General features: G+C 37.7%; 1 protein-coding gene across 3 annotated transcripts in view; it reads left to right on the top strand.

The window, feature by feature from the left end:
- Tcp11l2 (t-complex 11 like 2) overlaps positions 1 to 20,104 on the top strand; it is a 39,051-nt gene that overhangs the window by 12,179 nt on the left and 6,768 nt on the right. For 2 of the 3 annotated variants that reach the window (XM_078052897.1, XM_078052898.1), the window contains 6 exons: positions 4,015 to 4,153; positions 5,798 to 6,018; positions 8,014 to 8,150; positions 15,275 to 15,462; positions 15,667 to 15,848; positions 19,597 to 19,769. In XM_078052897.1, the coding sequence (XP_077909023.1) occupies positions 4,015 to 4,153; positions 5,798 to 6,018; positions 8,014 to 8,150; positions 15,275 to 15,462; positions 15,667 to 15,848; positions 19,597 to 19,769 (1,040 nt within the window). The remainder of the gene's footprint in view (positions 1 to 4,014; positions 4,154 to 5,797; positions 6,019 to 8,013; positions 8,151 to 15,274; positions 15,463 to 15,666; positions 15,849 to 19,596; positions 19,770 to 20,104) is intronic. The other variant, XM_005322331.5, reaches the window with a different exon arrangement.

Genomic DNA, 20,104 nt, shown 5'->3' with positions numbered 1-20,104 from the left:
CCTCAGATGCTGTGTGACCTCTAGTACACACTCAAGAAATATTTGCTCTTTTGTTTATTAAAAACTGGGCTGGGGTTGTAGCTGAGTGGTAGAGCGCTTGCCTCCCACGTGTGAGGCCCTGAGTTCAATCCTCAGCATCACATAAAATAAATAAAAATAAAGATATTGTGTCCATCTACAACTAAAAATTTTTTTTAAAAAACCCTGATATTCAGAATGAAGGGAAGGGAAGGGGAATGGGAATGGGAAAGACAGTAGAATGAACTGAACCTAACTTTACTATTTTATTATCTGAATACACGACCATTGTAACTCCTCATCATGTACAGCCACAAGAATAGGAAATTATACTTCATATATGTATAATTTGTCAAAATACATTCTTCTGTCATGTATAACTAAAAACAAATAAAAAATTAAAAACTGATACCCAAGTTGTAAAGAAGGAATAAATGCAACTGAACTGCCAGAGTTTAAGGATAGGCAACCCAGTGCACCTGTAGGTAGGAATTGTAGCCACCAGCGGGTATTCCTTGGTTAATCCCATTTCCAGGGACCTCTAGTTAGAGCTGCACTCTTATATCTTACCTAGCCTCTGGCATCAGTGGCTCTGGTTCCTCTGGGACAAAGAGGAAAAAAGGCTTGAGCCCTTTACTACAGATCATTTATTTTTAAGGTAAAGTTAACTCATGGATAATGGCATTGTTCGTTTTTCATCCTCACAGGGGCAATTATTAATCCTGAGGCATTCTCTCTCTTCTAATTAAGATAACTTATAGATAGTATTTGATTCCATTTATAACTTTTTGTTCATTTTAAAGCAGGAAAACCAGGAAGTATAATAATTTTTCTTCTTTGGAGTATATATTGCTCATAGTTCTCCTAGAGATGTTGTTAATAATTAATATTTTTAAAGATTACTGGCTAAAATCTATCTGGTTTTCTTTGGTAATTGCATGATATACCAGCTCTCTCCCCTAAGCTAGGCCCCCTCTGACCTGACTCTCTAAGTCCCAGCTGTTTGCCTCATCTCATTTTTAGCTTGCCTCAGTCCTCCTCCATATTCACAAAGTAGCTATTATGATCCTTCTGAAAGATAAATCAGATCAAGTAATTTCTTAGCTTAAAGCCTTTCAATGGTTTTGTATTACATGAAGAATAAAAATCTAAACTATGATGGCTTGGAAAGCCTACTTCCCAGACCTTATCTAGTAATATGTTCCTTCCTGCTTCCTTCCTGATGTGGGTGTACACTAAGCTTGGTCCTGTCTCAAGGACTTTGTCCCTTTTCCTTTGTGTTTTTGCCCTCGATCTTCATACAGCTTTTTTTCTCTCTGTTGAAGACTGAAATCAAAGATCATTGTGACCTTAGAAGATTTTTTTTTTTAACCTACTCAATGAAATAAGTACCCTGTCACTGTCCCGTACATTGACTCACTGTGTTCTGCTCATGGCTCTGAAATTATCTTAGTCTTTGTGTGTGTGTGTGTGTGTGTGTGTGAGAGAGAGAGAGAGAGAGTGTGTGTGTGTGTGTGTGTGTGTGTGTGTGTGTGTGAGAGAGAGAGAGAGAGAGAGAGAGAGTGTGTGTGTGTGTGTGTGTGTGTGTGTGTGCATGTGTCTGTGTGTGCGCCCTGGGCATTGAACCCAGGACCTTGCATGTGCTAAGTTTGTGCTCTACCACTCATTTTAATGTGTTTTTGTCTATTTCTGCTAGATAAGATTTTTGAGGCATAGACTTTCTTTCTACTGTGGTGTCTCAAGTGCCTAAAACAGGATCAAGCACATATTAGATGTTCAGTGCACAATTATTGATTAATAGAAATAAAAATTTAAAGTTAATCATTTTTATGAAGTATCACTAAAGACAGTTTGGGATTATCTGTACTTTAAATTCAAAAGTGGCAAGTAAAGCCAGGCACAGTGGCACACACCTGTAATCCCAGCGGCTTGGGAGGCTGAGACAGGAGGATCGCAAGTTCAAAGCCACCCTCAGCAAAAGCAAGGTATTGAGCAACTCAGTGAGACCCTGTCTCTAAATAAAATAATACAAAGTAGGGTTGGGGATGTGGCTCAGTGGGGATGAGTGACCCTGAGTTCAATCCCCAGTGACCCCCCCCAAGAAAATTACAAGTAAAGGCCATTGTGAAGGTGCTTTAGGATCAGGCAGATCCTGGGTTTGAATCCTGGCTCTTCTGAGACTATATCTGGGCCTCTCTCCAAAGATAAGATGGGGATTATGCTACTCACTTTAAATGTGTGATCATTGGCATAAAAGTGCCTTGTACTTAAGTACTTTGATACTGTGGAAAATATTAACCTCTCTTCTCTTCATTTTCTTCCATGGCTAGGAAAAGTGAGCATGGAAAACAAAGTATAGAGTTATGATGCATTATTTTGTTTAATAATGAAGTAGCAAGTTATTTGTTGATTTTCAGATGATCCTCACAGTGGCCAATTTTTTTTTCTTTTTTAACATATGGCTCACTCTCATTTATCATTTAGTTCTTTGCGGGGGGGGGGGGCAGAAAGTGAGCTAAAATTAGGTTTCTGATACCCAGTAGGAATGCTTGGATTGATCATATCCCTTCTTGCCATTCCCCCAAATCTCTTGAAAATTAAAGAGCTAAAAAGTGTCTTGAAGCATATAGGAAAACTTCAGTTTAAACTCTGATGTCCCTACAGAACCAAAAAATTGTTTTAGCTCATTGCTTGTTGTTCCTTCATGATAGATATATATATGGGGGGGCTTATAAAGTCAAGAGCAAAAGTCTGTACAGCAATGTTTGCCTTTTTCATTGTTCTGTAGTTGCACAGCAGAGTCTCAGATAATGGCAGTGGCATTTTTATTGAATAAACTCACTCGGACAACTAGAATAAGTTTTAATATTTAAAGTTGCTAAGTAGACTATAACATTTGCAGTTATGTAAACAATTTTAATTCATGCTCCTTGGCTGATTTCCATTTCTCATAACCTTTTATATACTTAGCTATTTGTACTTTACGAAGGCAAATTTTGCCAGGTACACTGGTATATGCCTGTAATCCCAGCTACTTGGGGTGCTAAGGCAAGAGAATTGCAAGTTCAAGTTCAGCCTGGGAAACTTAGTGAAATTGTTCTCAAAATTTTAAAATGTTCTAAATGGGCTGGGGATCTAACTCAGTGGTAGAGCACTTGTCTAACACACACAAGGCCTTGGGTTCAACCCAGAACCACTGAGGATAAAAAAAAGATGAAAGAAGGAAAATTAGGAGATATGCTTAACTCTCAAATTATTAATTTATCCACCATGCATTCATTGAATGCTCCCTAAATGTCAGGCATTTAGGTACAATGGCAGTACCTAGACGAAGTAGTTGTGTCCTCTACTTGGGAGAAATATGTTGCTCTGTGGCAAAAGACACATCTGTAATTATAGTGCAGGAAAATATGTGGTTTTCTAAAAGCTGTTGCAAAATGGTGTAGGAATGTGTATTTTAATGTGCACCTATTAGGACATTGATATAGGGGTAAAGCAAGGTGGCCACCTATTCTATTGTAAGCTTTTCCTTTTTCAGTGTTTTGGTCTGGGATATTGAATTGGAAGTTGGCAGGCATTAAAATGCCCGTTGGGTCAACCTATTCTGTTACTTGCCATGAAACTTCAGCTGTTGAGGAAAGAACAACTTTGTCATCTCATTGCTAAAATTTAGAACACATCTAAAGATCTATGTAGAAGAGTAATTAGCTAAATCATCTTATGTCCTTAAGACAGAATTTTATGAAGTCATTATAAGCCATGGTAATGAAGATTTTTAAAATCTAGCAGAAACAGGACAGAATACTAAATGAAAAAAATCTAATATTGTGCATACTTGGTATTCTTAACCACTAAAACAATGTATTGAACAGGGGAAATAAGTCAATAGATTAATAATGGGATTATGGGTTATTTTGTTCTCTGTTTTTTATGCATTTTTAAAAATTGCTACAGTGAGTCTTTAAGATTAGAGAAAATAATTCTTATTTTAAACAGTCCATTTCATTGCTATAGCTTGGCTGGTCAAGTGAAGCATATTGTTCACCAGGCCTTCTGGGATGTCTTGGAATCAGAACTAAATGCTGACCCTCCTGAATATGAACATGCCATCAAACTGTTTGAAGAAATCCGAGAGGCAAGTTGATGCTTGTGTGAATTAGTATCTTGGTCTATTTGGGCTTCTGTAATAGTATATTATAGAGAAATTGGCTGTTAATCAATAGAAACTTATTACAGTTTTGCAGGCTGAGAAATCTTATGATTAGTCTCCAGCAGATTTGGTGTCTTGTGAGGGCCTGCTTTCTGTTTCATAGAGGATACATTCTTGCTGTGTCCTCACATGGTACAAAGGAAAGGAGCTCTATAGGGTCTTTGCATTCGTGATAACTTCATCCTTATGTCCTTATCACCTCCCACAGTTTCACTCCAATATCATTTATTGGGAATTTCAACATATGAATTTGGGGGGAGGAGGACACACACATTTTGTCTATAGCAATTACCCACCCCATCCCCCTGCAAAGACCATTTCATATCCTTTGGTATTGGCCACACTTTTTGAAAAACTGAGCTCCATCACTAGTAAGAGTTTTCCCCTGCACTTTCTGAAGTGGGATGGAGGCTGGGAAAACAGGGCAGTAGAGATACCAGGGCATTGCGGAGCACAGAGCGTTGGCTAGAGAACAGCCTTTGGAGTTAGGTAGGTTAATTTAGTATGGGCTCTAAGTCTCAGTTTCCTGAGTGCTAACAGGGTAGTTACAAGAATAAATGAGCTAACTTTTATAAGGCCCTTGCTTCATATCATGCACTAAATTTTTCATTTATTTTTACTGTAACTCTTTGAGGTAGTTACTCCTATAATTTTATGTAAAGAAACCAAGTTTTATAATTCACCCAGGGTCCCAAAGCTTTGAGGGATCCGAGGGATTGAATTGGGCACTGTGGCTTAGAGCCTGTGCTCCCGACATGTGCTGTGTGTGTAAGCACAGTGTCCACTGTGTAGTGGAGACTCAGTAAACAGTTTGTTTTTCTAATAGATAATATTTTATATGAAAAAGATACTTAATGGGCCACTCAGGTGTTTTCATCTACTCTTTCTCAAGGGTTCTTCTGGAGCCATAATCTACAACTTATTTGTGCTTCTTTTATGTACTATTTTTTTTAAAAAAAATATTTATTTTTTAGTTGTAGTTGGACATAATACCTCTATTTTATTTCTTTATTTTTATGTGGTGTTGAGAATCAAACCCTGGGCCTTGCACATGCTAGCAAGCAAGCACTGTACCACTGAGCCACAACCCCAGCCCTTCCATAGTCTTTTTTTTTTTAAAGAGAAAATGATAGAGGGAGAGAGAGAGAGATAATTTTTTTTTAATATTTACTTTTTAGTTATTGGCGGACACAACATCGTTGTTCGTATGTAGTGCTGAGGATTGAACCCGGGCCGCACGCACGCCAGACGAGCGCTCTACCACTTGAGCCACATCCCCAGCCCCTCCATAGTCTTTTTTGAAGGGCTCTTAGCAATACAGCTTCTTTGCCAGTTGTTTTCATTCTGATAGAATCAGTCATTTCCTACAGTGAGAGCCTTTGATTCAGAAGGTAGAGATTTCTTCTTAGAGTTGAGATGCTAGTATGTTTCCCAGGCAAAGGCACTATCTGTGGCATCAGGGACATTATAATAAGGACAAGGAGCTTGACCATTTAGACACAAAAGTGAAAAGTGACAACCTTTATTCATGTAATGACCCTATTAATTTTTCTTGCTTTCTCTGTGTAGATTCTTCTCTCTTTTCTTACTCCTGGTGGGAACCGGCTTCGCAACCAAATCTGTGAAGTTTTGGATACAGACCTCATTAGACAACAGGCCGAGCACAGTGCTGTTGACATCCCAGGCCTGGCCAACTATGTCATCAGTACAATGGGAAAGCTGTGTGCTCCCGTGCGAGATGATGATATCAGAGAGTTAAAGGCCACTGGTAACATTGTGGAGATGCTGAGGTTAGCACTTGAATTTTCTTATAGTATCTCTGAGTTTCTTCAGAAGAGAATGTGGGTATTGGGGGACACAGAATAATAACTGGTCTTTCTAAGGAATTCTTTTTTTGTCAGTGCTGGGAATCAAACCTAGGCTCTCACATGTAATAGGTAAGCACACTATCACTGAACTACATCCCAATCTTCCAAAGGAATTCTTGACCCTATAAGAAAACCACATTAACAGGGAGTAGGCCAGTTGTTTACTGTGTGTGTAGTTTTCAGACAGAATGATCTGACAGGGTTATTGGTTGGCATTTGTGGGCCTTGGGGATGCTGTGATAAAAAGATAGATATGATTCCTGATACCAGGGAGTTTATGGTTTAAAAGGGAGACAGGGCTTGAACAGTGAATTATAGTTGTGGTAAGTGGTATGGAAGAGAAATAGAGGGTCTTATGGAGCCTCCAGCAGAAGGACTTGATCTAATAAAGGATCTAGGAAGTCATCTTTATTCCTAAGGGTCACTAGCTGCTAAACACCTAAACCCTGAATTCTCAGTGATTTAGCCAATAAAAGTTTGTTCTCACTTATGTCAAATGAAAATTCAATTCAGGAGCTCTTGGTTGGGTAGCCTTCCACATGCTATTTGGGGACCCAGGCTCCTTCTGTGCTTTTTCCACCAAGGTTTTCAGGATCCTCTCAATTCACCTGGGGAATAGAAAGAGACATGGGGAAAACAGACCCAATGTAAAAACACCTTAGCCCTGAAGTGACACATTCTTTGGCTATGGCTAGTCTTATGGTCCCACCTAGATTGAAAGGGACCTGGGAAAGGCAACTGCTCTCTGGAAACACTTTTTGCAGCCAGAAAAAGAGGTACCTCTCTGTAGAGAGATAACATGGACCCTTATGGTCAGGTAGCCATCTTTGCTGTAGTTTTCCTGAGGAAGTGAGGTGCACATTAAATTTCTAGAATTTCAGCTAGCTGTGTAGACAGTAACTTGATTTAAGAGAAAAGAAGAGTCTGTAATACTTTTTCCCACTAATGGGAACTTTTCTTCCTTTTTAAAATGTATATATTTATTATGTTCCCACATTGGGAATTGAGTTTTATGTAATTGTTTTAGAAAGGTAGGAAAAGGAAATAGGTTTGTATGTGGCAGGTAACTCACTTTGTGACTTTGGTCAAGTTGACAGTCTCTCAATGCAACACTTTCCTTATCTATAAATTAGGTTTTTATATATTTTATTCTTAGTTATGTTCCATTCTGGCAGATTGTGGGATCCTTGCTTCCAGATATCTTACTGTATATTAAATGCTAAATATATGGTGTTCATCTTGATCATTTATTGAGCACCTACTATGTGCCACTGCCCCCTGCACTTTACCCTCATTATCTCGTTGATTGTTAATAATACCCCTCCAAGGTTGAAGTCCTCCTCTTTTAGCCTTAAGGAAACTTGGACCAAGTGACATTGAGTGACTTTTTCATGGCCATAAATCTGCTCAGTTGCAAGGGTGGATTCAGCACAGGGCTGCCTAACATTTTTAAGAAATAATTTCCCATGGTGCCTCACTGCCCTGCCCCTTTTTTACTTTATTGATTGATTTATTTTTTCTTATTTCCTTAGAAATATAAACCATGCACACTATGTTCAGGCTCCTTAAAATTTCAAGGACTTTCAAATGAAAATTCCTTCTTGAATTTTTTTTATATTATTGTTAAGGCTAATTGTTGATGCTTCTTATTGTCTTTCTCTCTTTCTCTCTGTTTATGACTGGCTTTAATGGATCAGCTGGAGGTATTATATCTGCTATAGTAAATACTCTTGAGACCTGTGGAAGAAGTATTTGGAATATACATGTATGAATTCTATGAAAAGTGACATTGACAAACAGTGATTGGAACTTCAGAACCATATCTTTTGCAGACTATGACACATTGATAATAGCTGGTAAAATTCAGTTTCACTTCTTATTCACCTCTTTAACTGTTTTAAATTTTAATATTTTTAGACAGATATTTCATGTCCTGGACCTCATGAAAATGGACATGGTCAATTTTACAATTAAAAGTATCAGACCACACCTTCAACGCCAGTTGGTAGAATACGAAAGAACCAAGTTTCAAGAAATTTTAGAAGAAACTCCAAGTAAGTATGATAAAACATGTATTTATATTAAATTTGGGTGAAAATAAGATACTTTAAATTTTTTTAATCTTATGTTTTTTTTTTTGGTGGGATTCTTTTTTGTTTGTTTGGTTTTTGTCTTTCTTGTAACTGGGGGTCGAACCCAGAGATACTTTAATTTTTGACACTCTGCATAATGTCACTATTTTGGCCTTGCTTTCAGTCATTTTGATACCTTCTGAAATTGACATCACAAACTTACAGTTGTTCACTCTGTCCTAGAAACTATGCTAAGCCCTGTTTATTTTTTCATTCATTCAAGAAGTGTTTACTGAACACCTGCTGTGTTCTGGACATTATTTCTGTGCCATGGGGTTACCACCGTGAACAAAACAGTCACAGTCCCCACGGAGCTGACATGCTAATAGGCACGACAAGTAAACATATATTTTCAAATGTGTTATTAGGAGACAGATAGTAACAGGGCAGGAATGAGGGTGGGTAGTGTTTTTTGATGGAATGGAGAAGTTTTGCCTTTTTAGAAAATAACATTTGAGAAGAGTTCACAAAGAGATGAGGAAACAATGTGTGAAGACCTGGGGGAAAAACATTCTAGCCATAGAGAACTATAAATAAAATGATGCCAAAGTAAATATTGTGGCTGGAGTAGGTAAGGAGAGTGTTGTGGGAGATGCAGGCAACAGAGAGCCATGTTAGTAATGAGAGAAGTTTAGATTTTATTCCAAGTTCAGTGAGAGGTTTTTGAGCAGGGGACCAACATCTGATTTTTGTTTTTGAAGAATACTCTGGTTCCTGGGTAGGGAATAAATTGTATAAGAACAAAGATACCAATTCAAGTATTTGACAGGAATGATGATGTCTTATTCCAGGTTGTAGTGGTGGAAGTAGTGTGAAGGGGTCAGATTCCAGGTATATTTGAAGGCAGAAATAGTAATATTTGCTGAAAGTTGAATGAGAGAAGATAGAGGAATAGAGGATGACTCATTGGCCTGAGCTGCTGGGTAAATAGTGATGCATTTTAGTGAGGTTGGGGATATTGGATGAGAGAAAGTTGGGATATCATGTGGAATCAAGAGTTCACTTTTTTATATATGAACTTTGAAATCTTGTTTGACATTAGTGTGGAGCTATCAGGTAGTCATTTAGATGTAAGAGAATAGATTTCAGGAGGGTGCTGGGAATCATGGATATTCATTTGGTAGTGATCAGTATACTTATGATGTATAAAGGTATGGAAATGAACAGTTCTTGTCATATTCTAAGCACTTTGCCTGTATTAACTAATTTAAATTTTATAACAGCATACAAAGTTATCCACTGTTTTGTGGATGTGAAATTGAGACATGAAAAGGTTAAAATTGCTTGTAAGGTATGGAAGTGGAATCCTCCAGATATCTGTCTCCACATTCTATGCACTTACCACTATTATTATATGGGGTGAGACTGTGGAGGGTGTGTGGTCATGGAGGGGACTGACCTGGCACTCTAGTATCCAGAGGGTGAGATGAGGAGACTATGAAGGAATAGCCACAGAGGTAGTGTGCAGTTCAGGAGGAGGTGACATATCCTATAAGACAAATGAACAAAGTGGTGTTTGGAGAAGTGGGATGGGGCAGGGGGCTGCTAAATAGTCCAGAATGATTGGATGTGACAGGTGCAAAGGTTTGGCCATTGGGTATGACTAAATATTGAAGAAAATTGTTGATAACCTTGATGGGAGCAGTTTCAGAGGACTTATGGGCATTAAAATGAGAATTAAAAAGAGGGGCCAGGGAAAAATGGAAGTAGAGAAAGTATGATCTCATTAGATTCTCACCATTACCATTTACCTTGTAAGGTAGGTACTGTTATCCCCTGGTGAGAAGGTTGAGGTGCCAGATGTTGCACAGCTGCCAAGATGTTGATTAACTGCTCATTGACAAACCTTTGTCTCTGGCCTCTGTTATTTAGTGTGTATCAGTCGAAGGCTGAATAAAGTGATCTGTCCTTCCCCACCCCATATCCTCATGGGGGTAAGCTTTTCTCACTCAGTGGTCAACAAAGAATTGTATGGAAATAAAGCAGAAGAGATGCACCCAGGGAAGTGCACATATGGAGGGCCATGTTGGGAACAGTGGCAAAGTTGGGCATGTTCTGCTTGACCCTTTGGACCATGGCACCATCCTCCCCTTGGATGCCATCAGAGATTTTGTTTAAGCCCTGTGGAGCAGACTAGGATCTATAGAAGGCACATAGCAGATTGCTGTATTTTTTAAATTAATTAATGTATTTTAATTAGGTATAATGACAGCAGCAGACAGCTGTTTTTGACCTTCCTGAGAGTTGGAGCTGTTTTAACTTTAAAATGGGCCCCTGCTATTGCTAGTAACAGTCAGTACTAATTAACACCTTATTGAGCTCTTCGAGCATGCCAAGTCCTTACATGTGCCAAACACTTCATCAGCTCATTCAAGCCGCACAACCGTCCTATGAAGTGTTGGTACTATCATCACCCTCATTAACAAATGAGGAAATTGAGGTTAAAATACTTGTACCAGGTGATTGCTAGTAGGTGATAGAGCCTGGATAATCCAGACATGTTCCTTCCTCAAAGCATGTGCATGTCGACCCTCTGGGATTCTGCCTCTCTTCAAACAAGATACTGTCTGTGGGAATATTACAGAGGGATCTCTGGTTTCAGCTGGCAGATGGGACTAGATTCTAAATATCATTTTATAACAAAAATTATGTGACTTCAAGAACTGTGTTATTTTAGTTCCTATGGGAAAAGTATTAGGAGAAATAGAACCCTACATAAAACCTGAATCTGAAACCTAAACTCTTATCTTCTTGGCAGTAATTTCCTGAGGTTTAGTGATGAGCTTCATTTTTATGTCTATGTATGTACACATGTGTGCAAATTTGCCTATGTCTTGAATCAAAATAGCTTGGAATCTTGGGCAGATTTCTTAATATGGGGTTGAATTATCATTTTGTTTATCTCAAATTAATTACAACTCTCCTTAAAACCTAGGTCTAGTGACCCATAATTCATTTGCACCTTTCACATAGACTTTGCTATTTCCACAGATTTACAAATAGAGTAATTCCATCTATGCATATGTATCATTTTTGTCCAGCTGGAGAATTCAAGAGCGCAGGAAGCAAAGTATCTGTCAGCTGTAAATTATATCCCCAAGTCACTCTGCCAAAAGTTAGCCCTGTGCCCTAATATCAAAATAAGAGCCTCACAAATTCACATAGGACAGAAGTAATGTTGTATATTTGTGCACACATTATTCTTATATGTTTATAAATTTGGAAAATTAATACTGATAAGTACACTGAATTTCTGAACAGACTCCAGGAAAATAGTTTATTTTGCCCTAGGAAAGATAGCATATTTGATAAGATGTTTTCATAAATTTTATTTCATGAGCTATAGCTTATTAGTAGAATACTTGCCTAGTGAGTGTAGCCCTGGCTTTGATCCCCAGAATGCATGCACACACACACACACACACACACACACACACACACACACACAGACACACACACAAAAGAAATAAAGAAAAAGAAAAGAGAAAATCTTATGGGACAGAAATATCTTTTCCAGAAATATATCAAAATCCATTATGATTGTCTTTGCCTGACACATAAGTCAATTAGGAACATTTTAAAGAAGAGCACACTGATGCTTAAAATCAGTCATACCCCTAGAAAGTATTGAAGCTAGAACTGGAAGCCAGGTCTCTTAAGTCCAAATTAAACCAAGCTGTTACTTCTGCTACTTTTTTGGGGTTTTTTGTTTTGTATTGTATTTACTGGGTGACATAGCAAAAAGGAAATGAATGGAAAAATGAAGGGAGTTCACAGAATCAAAGGAGAAATTAAAATGTCAGAAACCAAAAAGAACATCAGGAATATAGACTAGTAAAGTCAAAGGAAAGTGAGACTTCATTGTCAGAATGTTAACATGTACTTCAAACATAGGCCATCCCTGACACTGTAGTCACATTCAGAATCCTGGAAGAGTTTGATGGACTTATGACTTTTTGACTAAGATAGGCCAATCCTGGCAAGGCCTCTTAATCAATATTCACAAAGGAAAACATGGAATGAGGGAAAATGGCTTCTCAAAGAAAATCAGTACCAAAAGAATGAAGGTGAGGTGTTACTAGACAAAAAAGAGCAGATGCCATAGATAAGAGGGCTACATGTTTCTAACTGAAAATTGGGGCACTTAAGTCAATGCACCTGTAGAGTCATTTCTACTCCACCAGAAAATTCTTGAGTACAGGGGCTATGTTTATTAATCTATCAATCCCCAATACTTGGTACAATACCCAGCACATAGTAGATGCTCAGTAGTTATCATTGAATAGTTGAGTGAATGAATGGTAAAGCTCTTACTCCTGTCCCCTTCAAAAAGGTTATAAATGCCTTGAGGGTTGACTTTGCTTTTGGAGCCACATGGATTAGTCAGTGTACTAGCTTGTGGGCATGAAATCTCAGCAGATTCCAGGGAGAAAAGCTGATACTCTACTGTAAACATATGCTCTTTCTGCTTTACCAATCCTTTGCAAGTCTGATTTCTGTTAGAATCACCTGGTGTATTAAAATGCAGATGCTAGAGCCCCCACCTCAAACTGATTAAATCAGAATCTCCAGGAGCTATGCCCTGGATCATTATTTTTCTTTTTAAAGCTCCCAGGGTGATTCCAAAGTCAGCCAAAATTGAGAACCACTAAGCCACACTGTTGCTTTTGTTCAAGATAACTAAATGGGCTTTTAAATGTGTCAACTGTAAATGATTAAACTTGCAGCCTAAATGCTTATTACTGCCACATTGTAATTATATCCACTATGATTTCCACTTTTGCTTTCTCTGCTGGATGCCTTTTAAATAAAAGACTACAAGTCTTTATAAACAGAACTAGCAAACCAAGAACAACATTTGCCAGTGGAGAACAGAATTGTGAAATTCTGGGGGTGGTTTGGCTTCAGTGCTGCAAGCAGCTACTCATAAATTATCCTGGTTCAATTGCTGGGTCTGTAAAAGAATTTCAATCTATTCTCTCCCCCACCCGCCCCAATCTGCACCTGTGTTCAGTAAGCACTTCTTAGCAGTTACCACCTTATAAATTCTACTAAATGTATAATTTTTATAAGAACTGGGGTATAAAAAGCAATTTGTTTTTAGTGGGAAACCTTAGAACTGGATCTAAAATAAAATAAAGTGGATTTTTCCCTAAAGCAGACAGCCCAGTAGAGAAATATTGCTTCCAAACTTTAAGCCATCTGGAATAGCCTTCAGTATGATTTTATTTGGTTTATTTTGTTTGGTTTGTTTGGAAGATGTACTTATAAACAAAAACAAATAAATATCAACTTGTCATCTTAAGTCAGTGGTTTTCAAATAGGAGTGATTTAGCCCCTCCTTGCTCCATTCCCATAGGACATGGAACCATGTCTAGAAATACTTTTGGTTGTTCCAACCTAGCCAGGGGTCAGGAGGTGAGGGAGTTTGGAGGGCATGGAGTACTACTGGCATCAAGTAGGTAGGGGCTAGGAATGGACAGTTCTCCACAGCAAAGAATTATCCAGCCCAAAATGTCAGTAGTTCCAAGATTGAAGCACCCTGTTGTAGGTGAAGAGTTGGAATGTATGGATCAAAGAAATATCTTCATGAGCCAGGGGCTTCAGTAAATAAGGAAGTCTGCTGGCAATTGAGCCCAAGAGGGTTGTTTTGTATTTGGAAGTGGTGTACTTCAGTAAGTCAAGGTGGATGGTAGGTGCCTTCCTTTTCTTGCTTTCTTTCCATTCTCTGAAGAGGGCTGTCTTCACCTACAGAACAAGCACTTGCAGAGGCACCTTTTGGAGCAAGTTGTGTGGGGTGTAGTTATTTGTCAATAGAAACTACTAATATTTAGAAAATGATAACTCTTAAGCATCTGATGATAATCTGTACTACAGTAATCTTTAAGTGGCATATGCTTAAAATTAAATGAATTCAAAATCTCATCTCCAGTGACACATATTTTTAATACACAGGAATTGAACTTGATAAATAAATTTGTTTAAAGTGAAAGGGCAACCTAATCAGACATTGGTACACATTCTTTCAAGTCACATTAGTATGTTAATCATGAGACTCAAGGTCATTGATCTCTTCTTACCACTTCTTCTCTCACTGGTCCTTAAAATAATAATAAAGTCAGGTTCCCCAAAAAAGCCTGTCTTGAAAAATTCACTAATCAGCCTACCCATTCTTTTTTGCCCTGGAGATCACTTCCATCTTAGGTAATTTCAGTAGTGAGGTGGCTGTTACATGACAGGGAAGGAACCTCTGTCTAGGACCTTCTGAGCTTCAGACATCAAAACCAATTCAAGTGGAGATGGCAATCCCCTCTCTAAAGATGTATGGAGAGTTAAGTGAGTTAATATAATAATTGCTAAAACTTACTATACATTTACTGTATACCAAAATGGTTCTAAGTGTTTCTCATGTATCAATTTATTGAATCTGGCTGTTTCATTTAATATGTTCCTTTATTAATAAATTAATGTAGTCATTTCTCAATATCATTTTAAAGAAAAGTATAGCTCTTATCAAACACTCAGAAATACCCAGGACCCCCAAATATTTCATAATTAATGCTATTAGTTTAAATACCTTATCAGCATAAAACTCAAGGTCATTTGTGAGCTCATTTCTGACTATCCATCCAGTGCCATCTGCTGCCACTCTTTCTTTTAGTTCATTATGGACCAGAAACACAGATTTGCTGGTAGCATGCAGAATGTGCCACCTGCTGTCTTTTCCAGCTCTTTGTGTGAGTATTCTTGCCTAGAATGCCAGCCCTTTCCTCCTCCTTTTTTTATCTTCGTGTGTCACTTATGGAACTCCTCCTTAGACCCTCTACTGGACAATCTCTGCTTCTTCCTCTCCTTCTGTGCCTCTAGCATTCGGCACATCCTGTTATAATTAATTGTTAGCTTACAGGTCTGTCTCCCCATCTGGACTAGGGAGGTGATTGTGACTTTCTATTCATGCTTATTACCTAACATGGCATCTGTCATGTGGAATATACCAATGAAGGGTCAGTCGGCTATGGGACAAATTCTGGCCTTTTTATTCTTAGGTGCTCTTGATCAAACTACAGAATGGATAAAAGAATCTGTAAATGAAGAATTACTTTCTCTTTCTGAGTCTGCTTTAACTCCTGGGGCTGAAAATAGCTCCAAACCAAGCTTGAGTCCTACAGTGGTGCTAAATAATAGTTACTTGAAACTGTTAAAGTGGGATTATCAGAAAAAAGACTTACCAGAGGTAAGTAAATTTTTTTCTTCCCTAAAGTTTTCCAGTATTTTAATTCTTAAGTTCTAACTTTGAATTGACTTGTCTTTGTTGTATGTGGTTTAATGACTTTACTGAAATCAGATAAAAATGGGAGTTTGGATATGACATTGCTTATTTTATGTTTTAATGGTATTGTGTTGCCTTTTCATTTTTACATTTCAAATAAATATACAGACACTTGTGACAGATGGAGCACGACTTCAGGAACTGACAGAAAAGCTGAATCAATTGAAAATTATTGCCTGCCTGTCCCTAATTACCAAGAATATGGTGGGGGCTGTTACAGAAGGCTTCCCTGAGCTTACAAACAGGTTAAAAAGGATTTCAGCTGTTCTACTTGAAGGCATGAACAAACAGTAAGTTCCAAGTGTTTGTATCTGTTTGCTCTTATATTAAGGCTCTTGTGCATGTGTTTCAGAGAACCAAGAATAACCCTGGACATCTGGATGTGATATTCAGGACTGTGCTTTAGAGAAGCTTATCTTATACCTTCTCTTTCTACGATTCCTTTTAATATCTCTTAAGTTTTAAATGTCCTTTCATAGGCAGGAAAGGTGTTTTCCAGGATGAGTGTAGTGCTGCTACTTCACATGGTAGTATTTTGAGAGTACTGTGGCAAAAACAAAAAACAGAAATCCTTTGAGCCCCATGTTCAGAAGAGTCCTATCAAAGAGGTCTCAGCAGGTTCAATTTTTCTTATTCCATTGTTTTTCTGCAGTGATATTTTTACTGAGTTCACCAATCCAACCTGCTATGAAGTCTTTAGAAGTGGGGACAATTCTGTCCTTCAAAGATGTGACTGAAGTCTAGACAATGTTTTGTTTTTGGTAAATTTATTTCCAATAGGATACTTCCACTGAATGAAAGAATTCCATTTAGATTTTGCATGTAGGTCATTGCATTGAAATCCTATTCAAGTCAGAAAATTCCTACTTTCATCAAATGACCAGATGTTTTTGTGGGTCTTATGTGGGTCAGCTCCTCCTGCTGGTTTGCCTTCCAGGTGTTTTCAGGGACATGTCCTCTTTATGTACCAAGCCTTCCACTCGATACTCAAAGAACACATAAATTACCTGATAAAATTCTACAATAGGAACCTGAATGGTTATAGGATCCAAACTTCCCATTTCGAGCTGAAAATTAGAGAAAGAATAGAATTTGCCTTGTGCTACACAAATAGAAAAGGGAAATCCAAGGCTTGAGCCCTGGTCTGATTGTCTCAAAGCTCTGTCCTTTCTGCTGATTCTGCATGAACCTGCCATGTTCATTTATTTCACATTCCAGGAACCAGGCTCTATAATTGGAAAAGGAAAAAGAAAAAAAAAAAACACATCCTCTGATTTCACACCTGGTGTTAACATTTTCTCACTCTGAGTAACCCATTGCTTTTCAGAAATATTTATTTTTAAGTTTACTGAACATCCAGTGCTACTTGCTTATTAAAGTGGAGAATATAGAACCTGGTTACCAGGAGGACAGGCTTTCAGGTCAGGCAGACCAGTGTTTAAATCCCATCTCTGTTAGGGTCCTGTTCAGTATGTGTGAATAAATTCCTGAATCCACTCTGAGCCTTTCTTTCTATGTAAAAGGAGAACAATAATTGTACTTACCTTGAAATTGTGAGAACTTAAGGTGATTCATTGTTTTCTCTGATATGTGGAAGCTAATCTGAGATAAGGGGAGGGGGGAGAAGAAGAAGGGTCCAGAAAAGGGAAGAGCAGTGGAATGAGTCTGACCAAACTTTTTTTTAATGTGGTTCTAAGGATCAAACCTAGTGCGAGGCAAGGGCTCCACCACTGAACCCAACCCCAGCCCCTGACCCAACTTTTGTATGTCTGTGCATGGTTGTGGCACGTGGGTCCTGGTGTATCCATAGGACACTAATTTTAAAAAATAATAAATAAGCTGTAAATGTATTGAAGAGGGATCAGCAGAATGGAGGGAGGGGGTGGGAATGGGGGAGATGGGAAGTGCTGAAGACTGAATCACAGTGGGTTGGGGTCCATGCTTTTTTGATTATGTCTAGGTGTATCCTGGTGTTGTACCATAACTAAAACTTTTTAAAAGATGATTTATAAAGCACTTAGTATAGGTATCTAGCATATATTGTGCTTGATGAGGGTAGGCTATTAATAATTGTTTAGTTGTTAAACCATCCTGTTTATAGCTTTATCTGGCTGTTTAATTTAATATTTTCCTTTATTAAGAAATGAATGCAGTCATTTCTCAATATCCTCATTATGGATGGGGTAATAACATCTGTAATATGAAAAAGCAGATGGTCCCAATAGCTAATAGAGTCATATGTCATTTATATTTGGTTTGATGATGCATCTCAAAAATGAGCAGGAGTTTTTCCTTCATTGTGAATAGGAAGACTTGAATTATGCTACAATTTAATTTTTCATTTAAAATGAGAATTCACTGATTGAAAGCTAGTGCAGTGCTTTGTAGTAGATAAAAAGTCAGGAGTAAAATTTTTGCCACAGTCTGCCCCAGGGTTGTAAGAACCTCAAAGGCAAGTCCAATGTGGAAGTATAACAGATTCAAGTCAAGGCAGAACATAAAGGACTTATTTTTTATTGCTGTTAATGATGCCAATAATGATATCATTTTTTCTCTTCTCATTGAGCACTTGCTAAGCAATCTGCAAAAAGCTAATATAGGCATATAGCAAGTTCACTGGTAGAACCAGGATTTGTACCAAGGTTTGCATGACACCATGACTTATGTTCTAATTCACTCCATTGTGCTGCTTCCTATCATTGGTCTTTGTCTTATCCTTTTTTTTTAAAGTTTTTTTTTTAGTTATAGTTGGACACAATACATTTATTTTATTTATTTATTTTTATGCAGTGCTGAGGATCGAACCCAGTGCCTGGCCCATGCTAGGCAAGCGCTCTACCACTGAGCCACAACGCCAGCCCCTTTGTTTTATCCTTTAATTCCCATTTTTCAAATAGTCATCTTAAAGATCTTTTTTGTATGGTGAAGTATAATTTGCAATTAGCATTCCTTAAGAGTATGAATCTAATACATGCCTGCCTTTACTACCTTTTCTCCTTACCTATGAAATAACCTATTTCTTAATTGCTTTTTACAATTTTCAGGGCCCTCTGTATACTTGAAGTTACTTATAAATTATTTGAAAGTAATAATGGGGAGGAGTTTATTTTCTTTGGTCTTGATCAGTCAAGAGTTTTAGGTAATTTACCTGTGAATATCTTCATTGTTTTTGATTGGTGTTATAGATTTTCTGCTCAGACATAGAAAAATGAATTGATTCTGCCTCATTTTCCAAGCACATTTAAAAGAAATGTATGAATGGATCCACTTAGAACAACATGTTTATTTCAAGAAGTAAATTTGTATTTTCTGTCCCTTTCTGATAACCTATATGTAAATAGAGTTGCAGACTTATTTCAGGGACTACATATTTTGGTCCATACTATTAAGACACTGTACACAGGGCTGGGGATGTGGCTCAAGCGGTAGTGCGCTCGCCTGGCATGCGGGCGGCCCGGTTTGATCCTCAGCACCACATACCAACAAAGATGTTGTGTCCGCCGAGAACTAAAAAATAAATATTAAAAATTCTCTCTCTCTCTCTCTCTCTCTCTCTCTCTCTCTCTCTCTCTCTCTCTCTCTCTCTCTCTCTCCCCCACACACACACACTCTCTCTTTAAAAAAAAAAAAAAGACACTGTACACAACTGAGTGGTTTTATGCATTTTAAATTCTGGTATATTGGGCTGGGGATGTGGCTCAAGCGGTAGCATGCTCGCCTGGCATGCGTGCGGCCCGGGTTCGGTCCTCAGCACCACATACAAACAAAGAAGTTGTGTCCGCCGAAAACTAAAAAAATAAAGATTAAAAAAAATTTCTCTTTCTCTCTCCTGTCTCTCTCTCTTTAAAAAAAAATTCTGGTATATTGGGAGAGTTAGTGGTTGAAAGGAGTTACTACTTTCTAAGTTTATTCTAGAAGTAATTATTGTTGGTATAAGAAAAAATTGGTAGACATCTGAAATAAGTTGGTATATTTAAAAAAAAAAAAAAACTGAAGAACAAAAACTTTCCCTAAAGGGGTATCATTTTATTTTTGTAGGACATTTAACTTGAAGGAAGCCCTGAATTCCATCGGTGTTCAGACTTGTGTTGAGGTTAACAAGACCCTGACAGAGAGAGGTTTACCCACTTTAAACGCTGAGGTTCAAGCTAATCTCATAGGTCAATTTTCAAGCATTCAAGAGGAGGACAATTCTATCTGGTCCTTGATTGGTGAGTTGCTCATTTTTTAAAAAATTGGTTTCTGCTTCTGTTCCAATTTGCTTTAACTTGCTGTTTTTGACTAATTTTAAAGGTCAGTCATATTTTAGTCTTAAGCACATTAACAAAAGTTTCAGTTCTGGAGCATTTTAGATTTTATATTTTCAAATCAAGAATGTTCATCCAGTAAAATCCATACAAATATTCCCAAATCCAAAAAAAATGTAATGTCTGAAACACAGCTGACTCTAAATATTTTAGATAGAGAATATTCAATTTATATTGGCTTTGGAGGATAAATTTTAAAAATATAAATAAATATTAATATTTTCAAAGATCGGGATTCA

The sequence above is a fragment of the Ictidomys tridecemlineatus genome, chromosome 6, assembly GCF_052094955.1.
Source record: "Ictidomys tridecemlineatus isolate mIctTri1 chromosome 6, mIctTri1.hap1, whole genome shotgun sequence".
Classification (NCBI taxonomy): domain Eukaryota; kingdom Metazoa; phylum Chordata; class Mammalia; order Rodentia; family Sciuridae; genus Ictidomys; species Ictidomys tridecemlineatus.
Note: the sequence above shows the minus strand (reverse complement) of the source record. Positions and strands in the feature narration are given on the sequence as shown.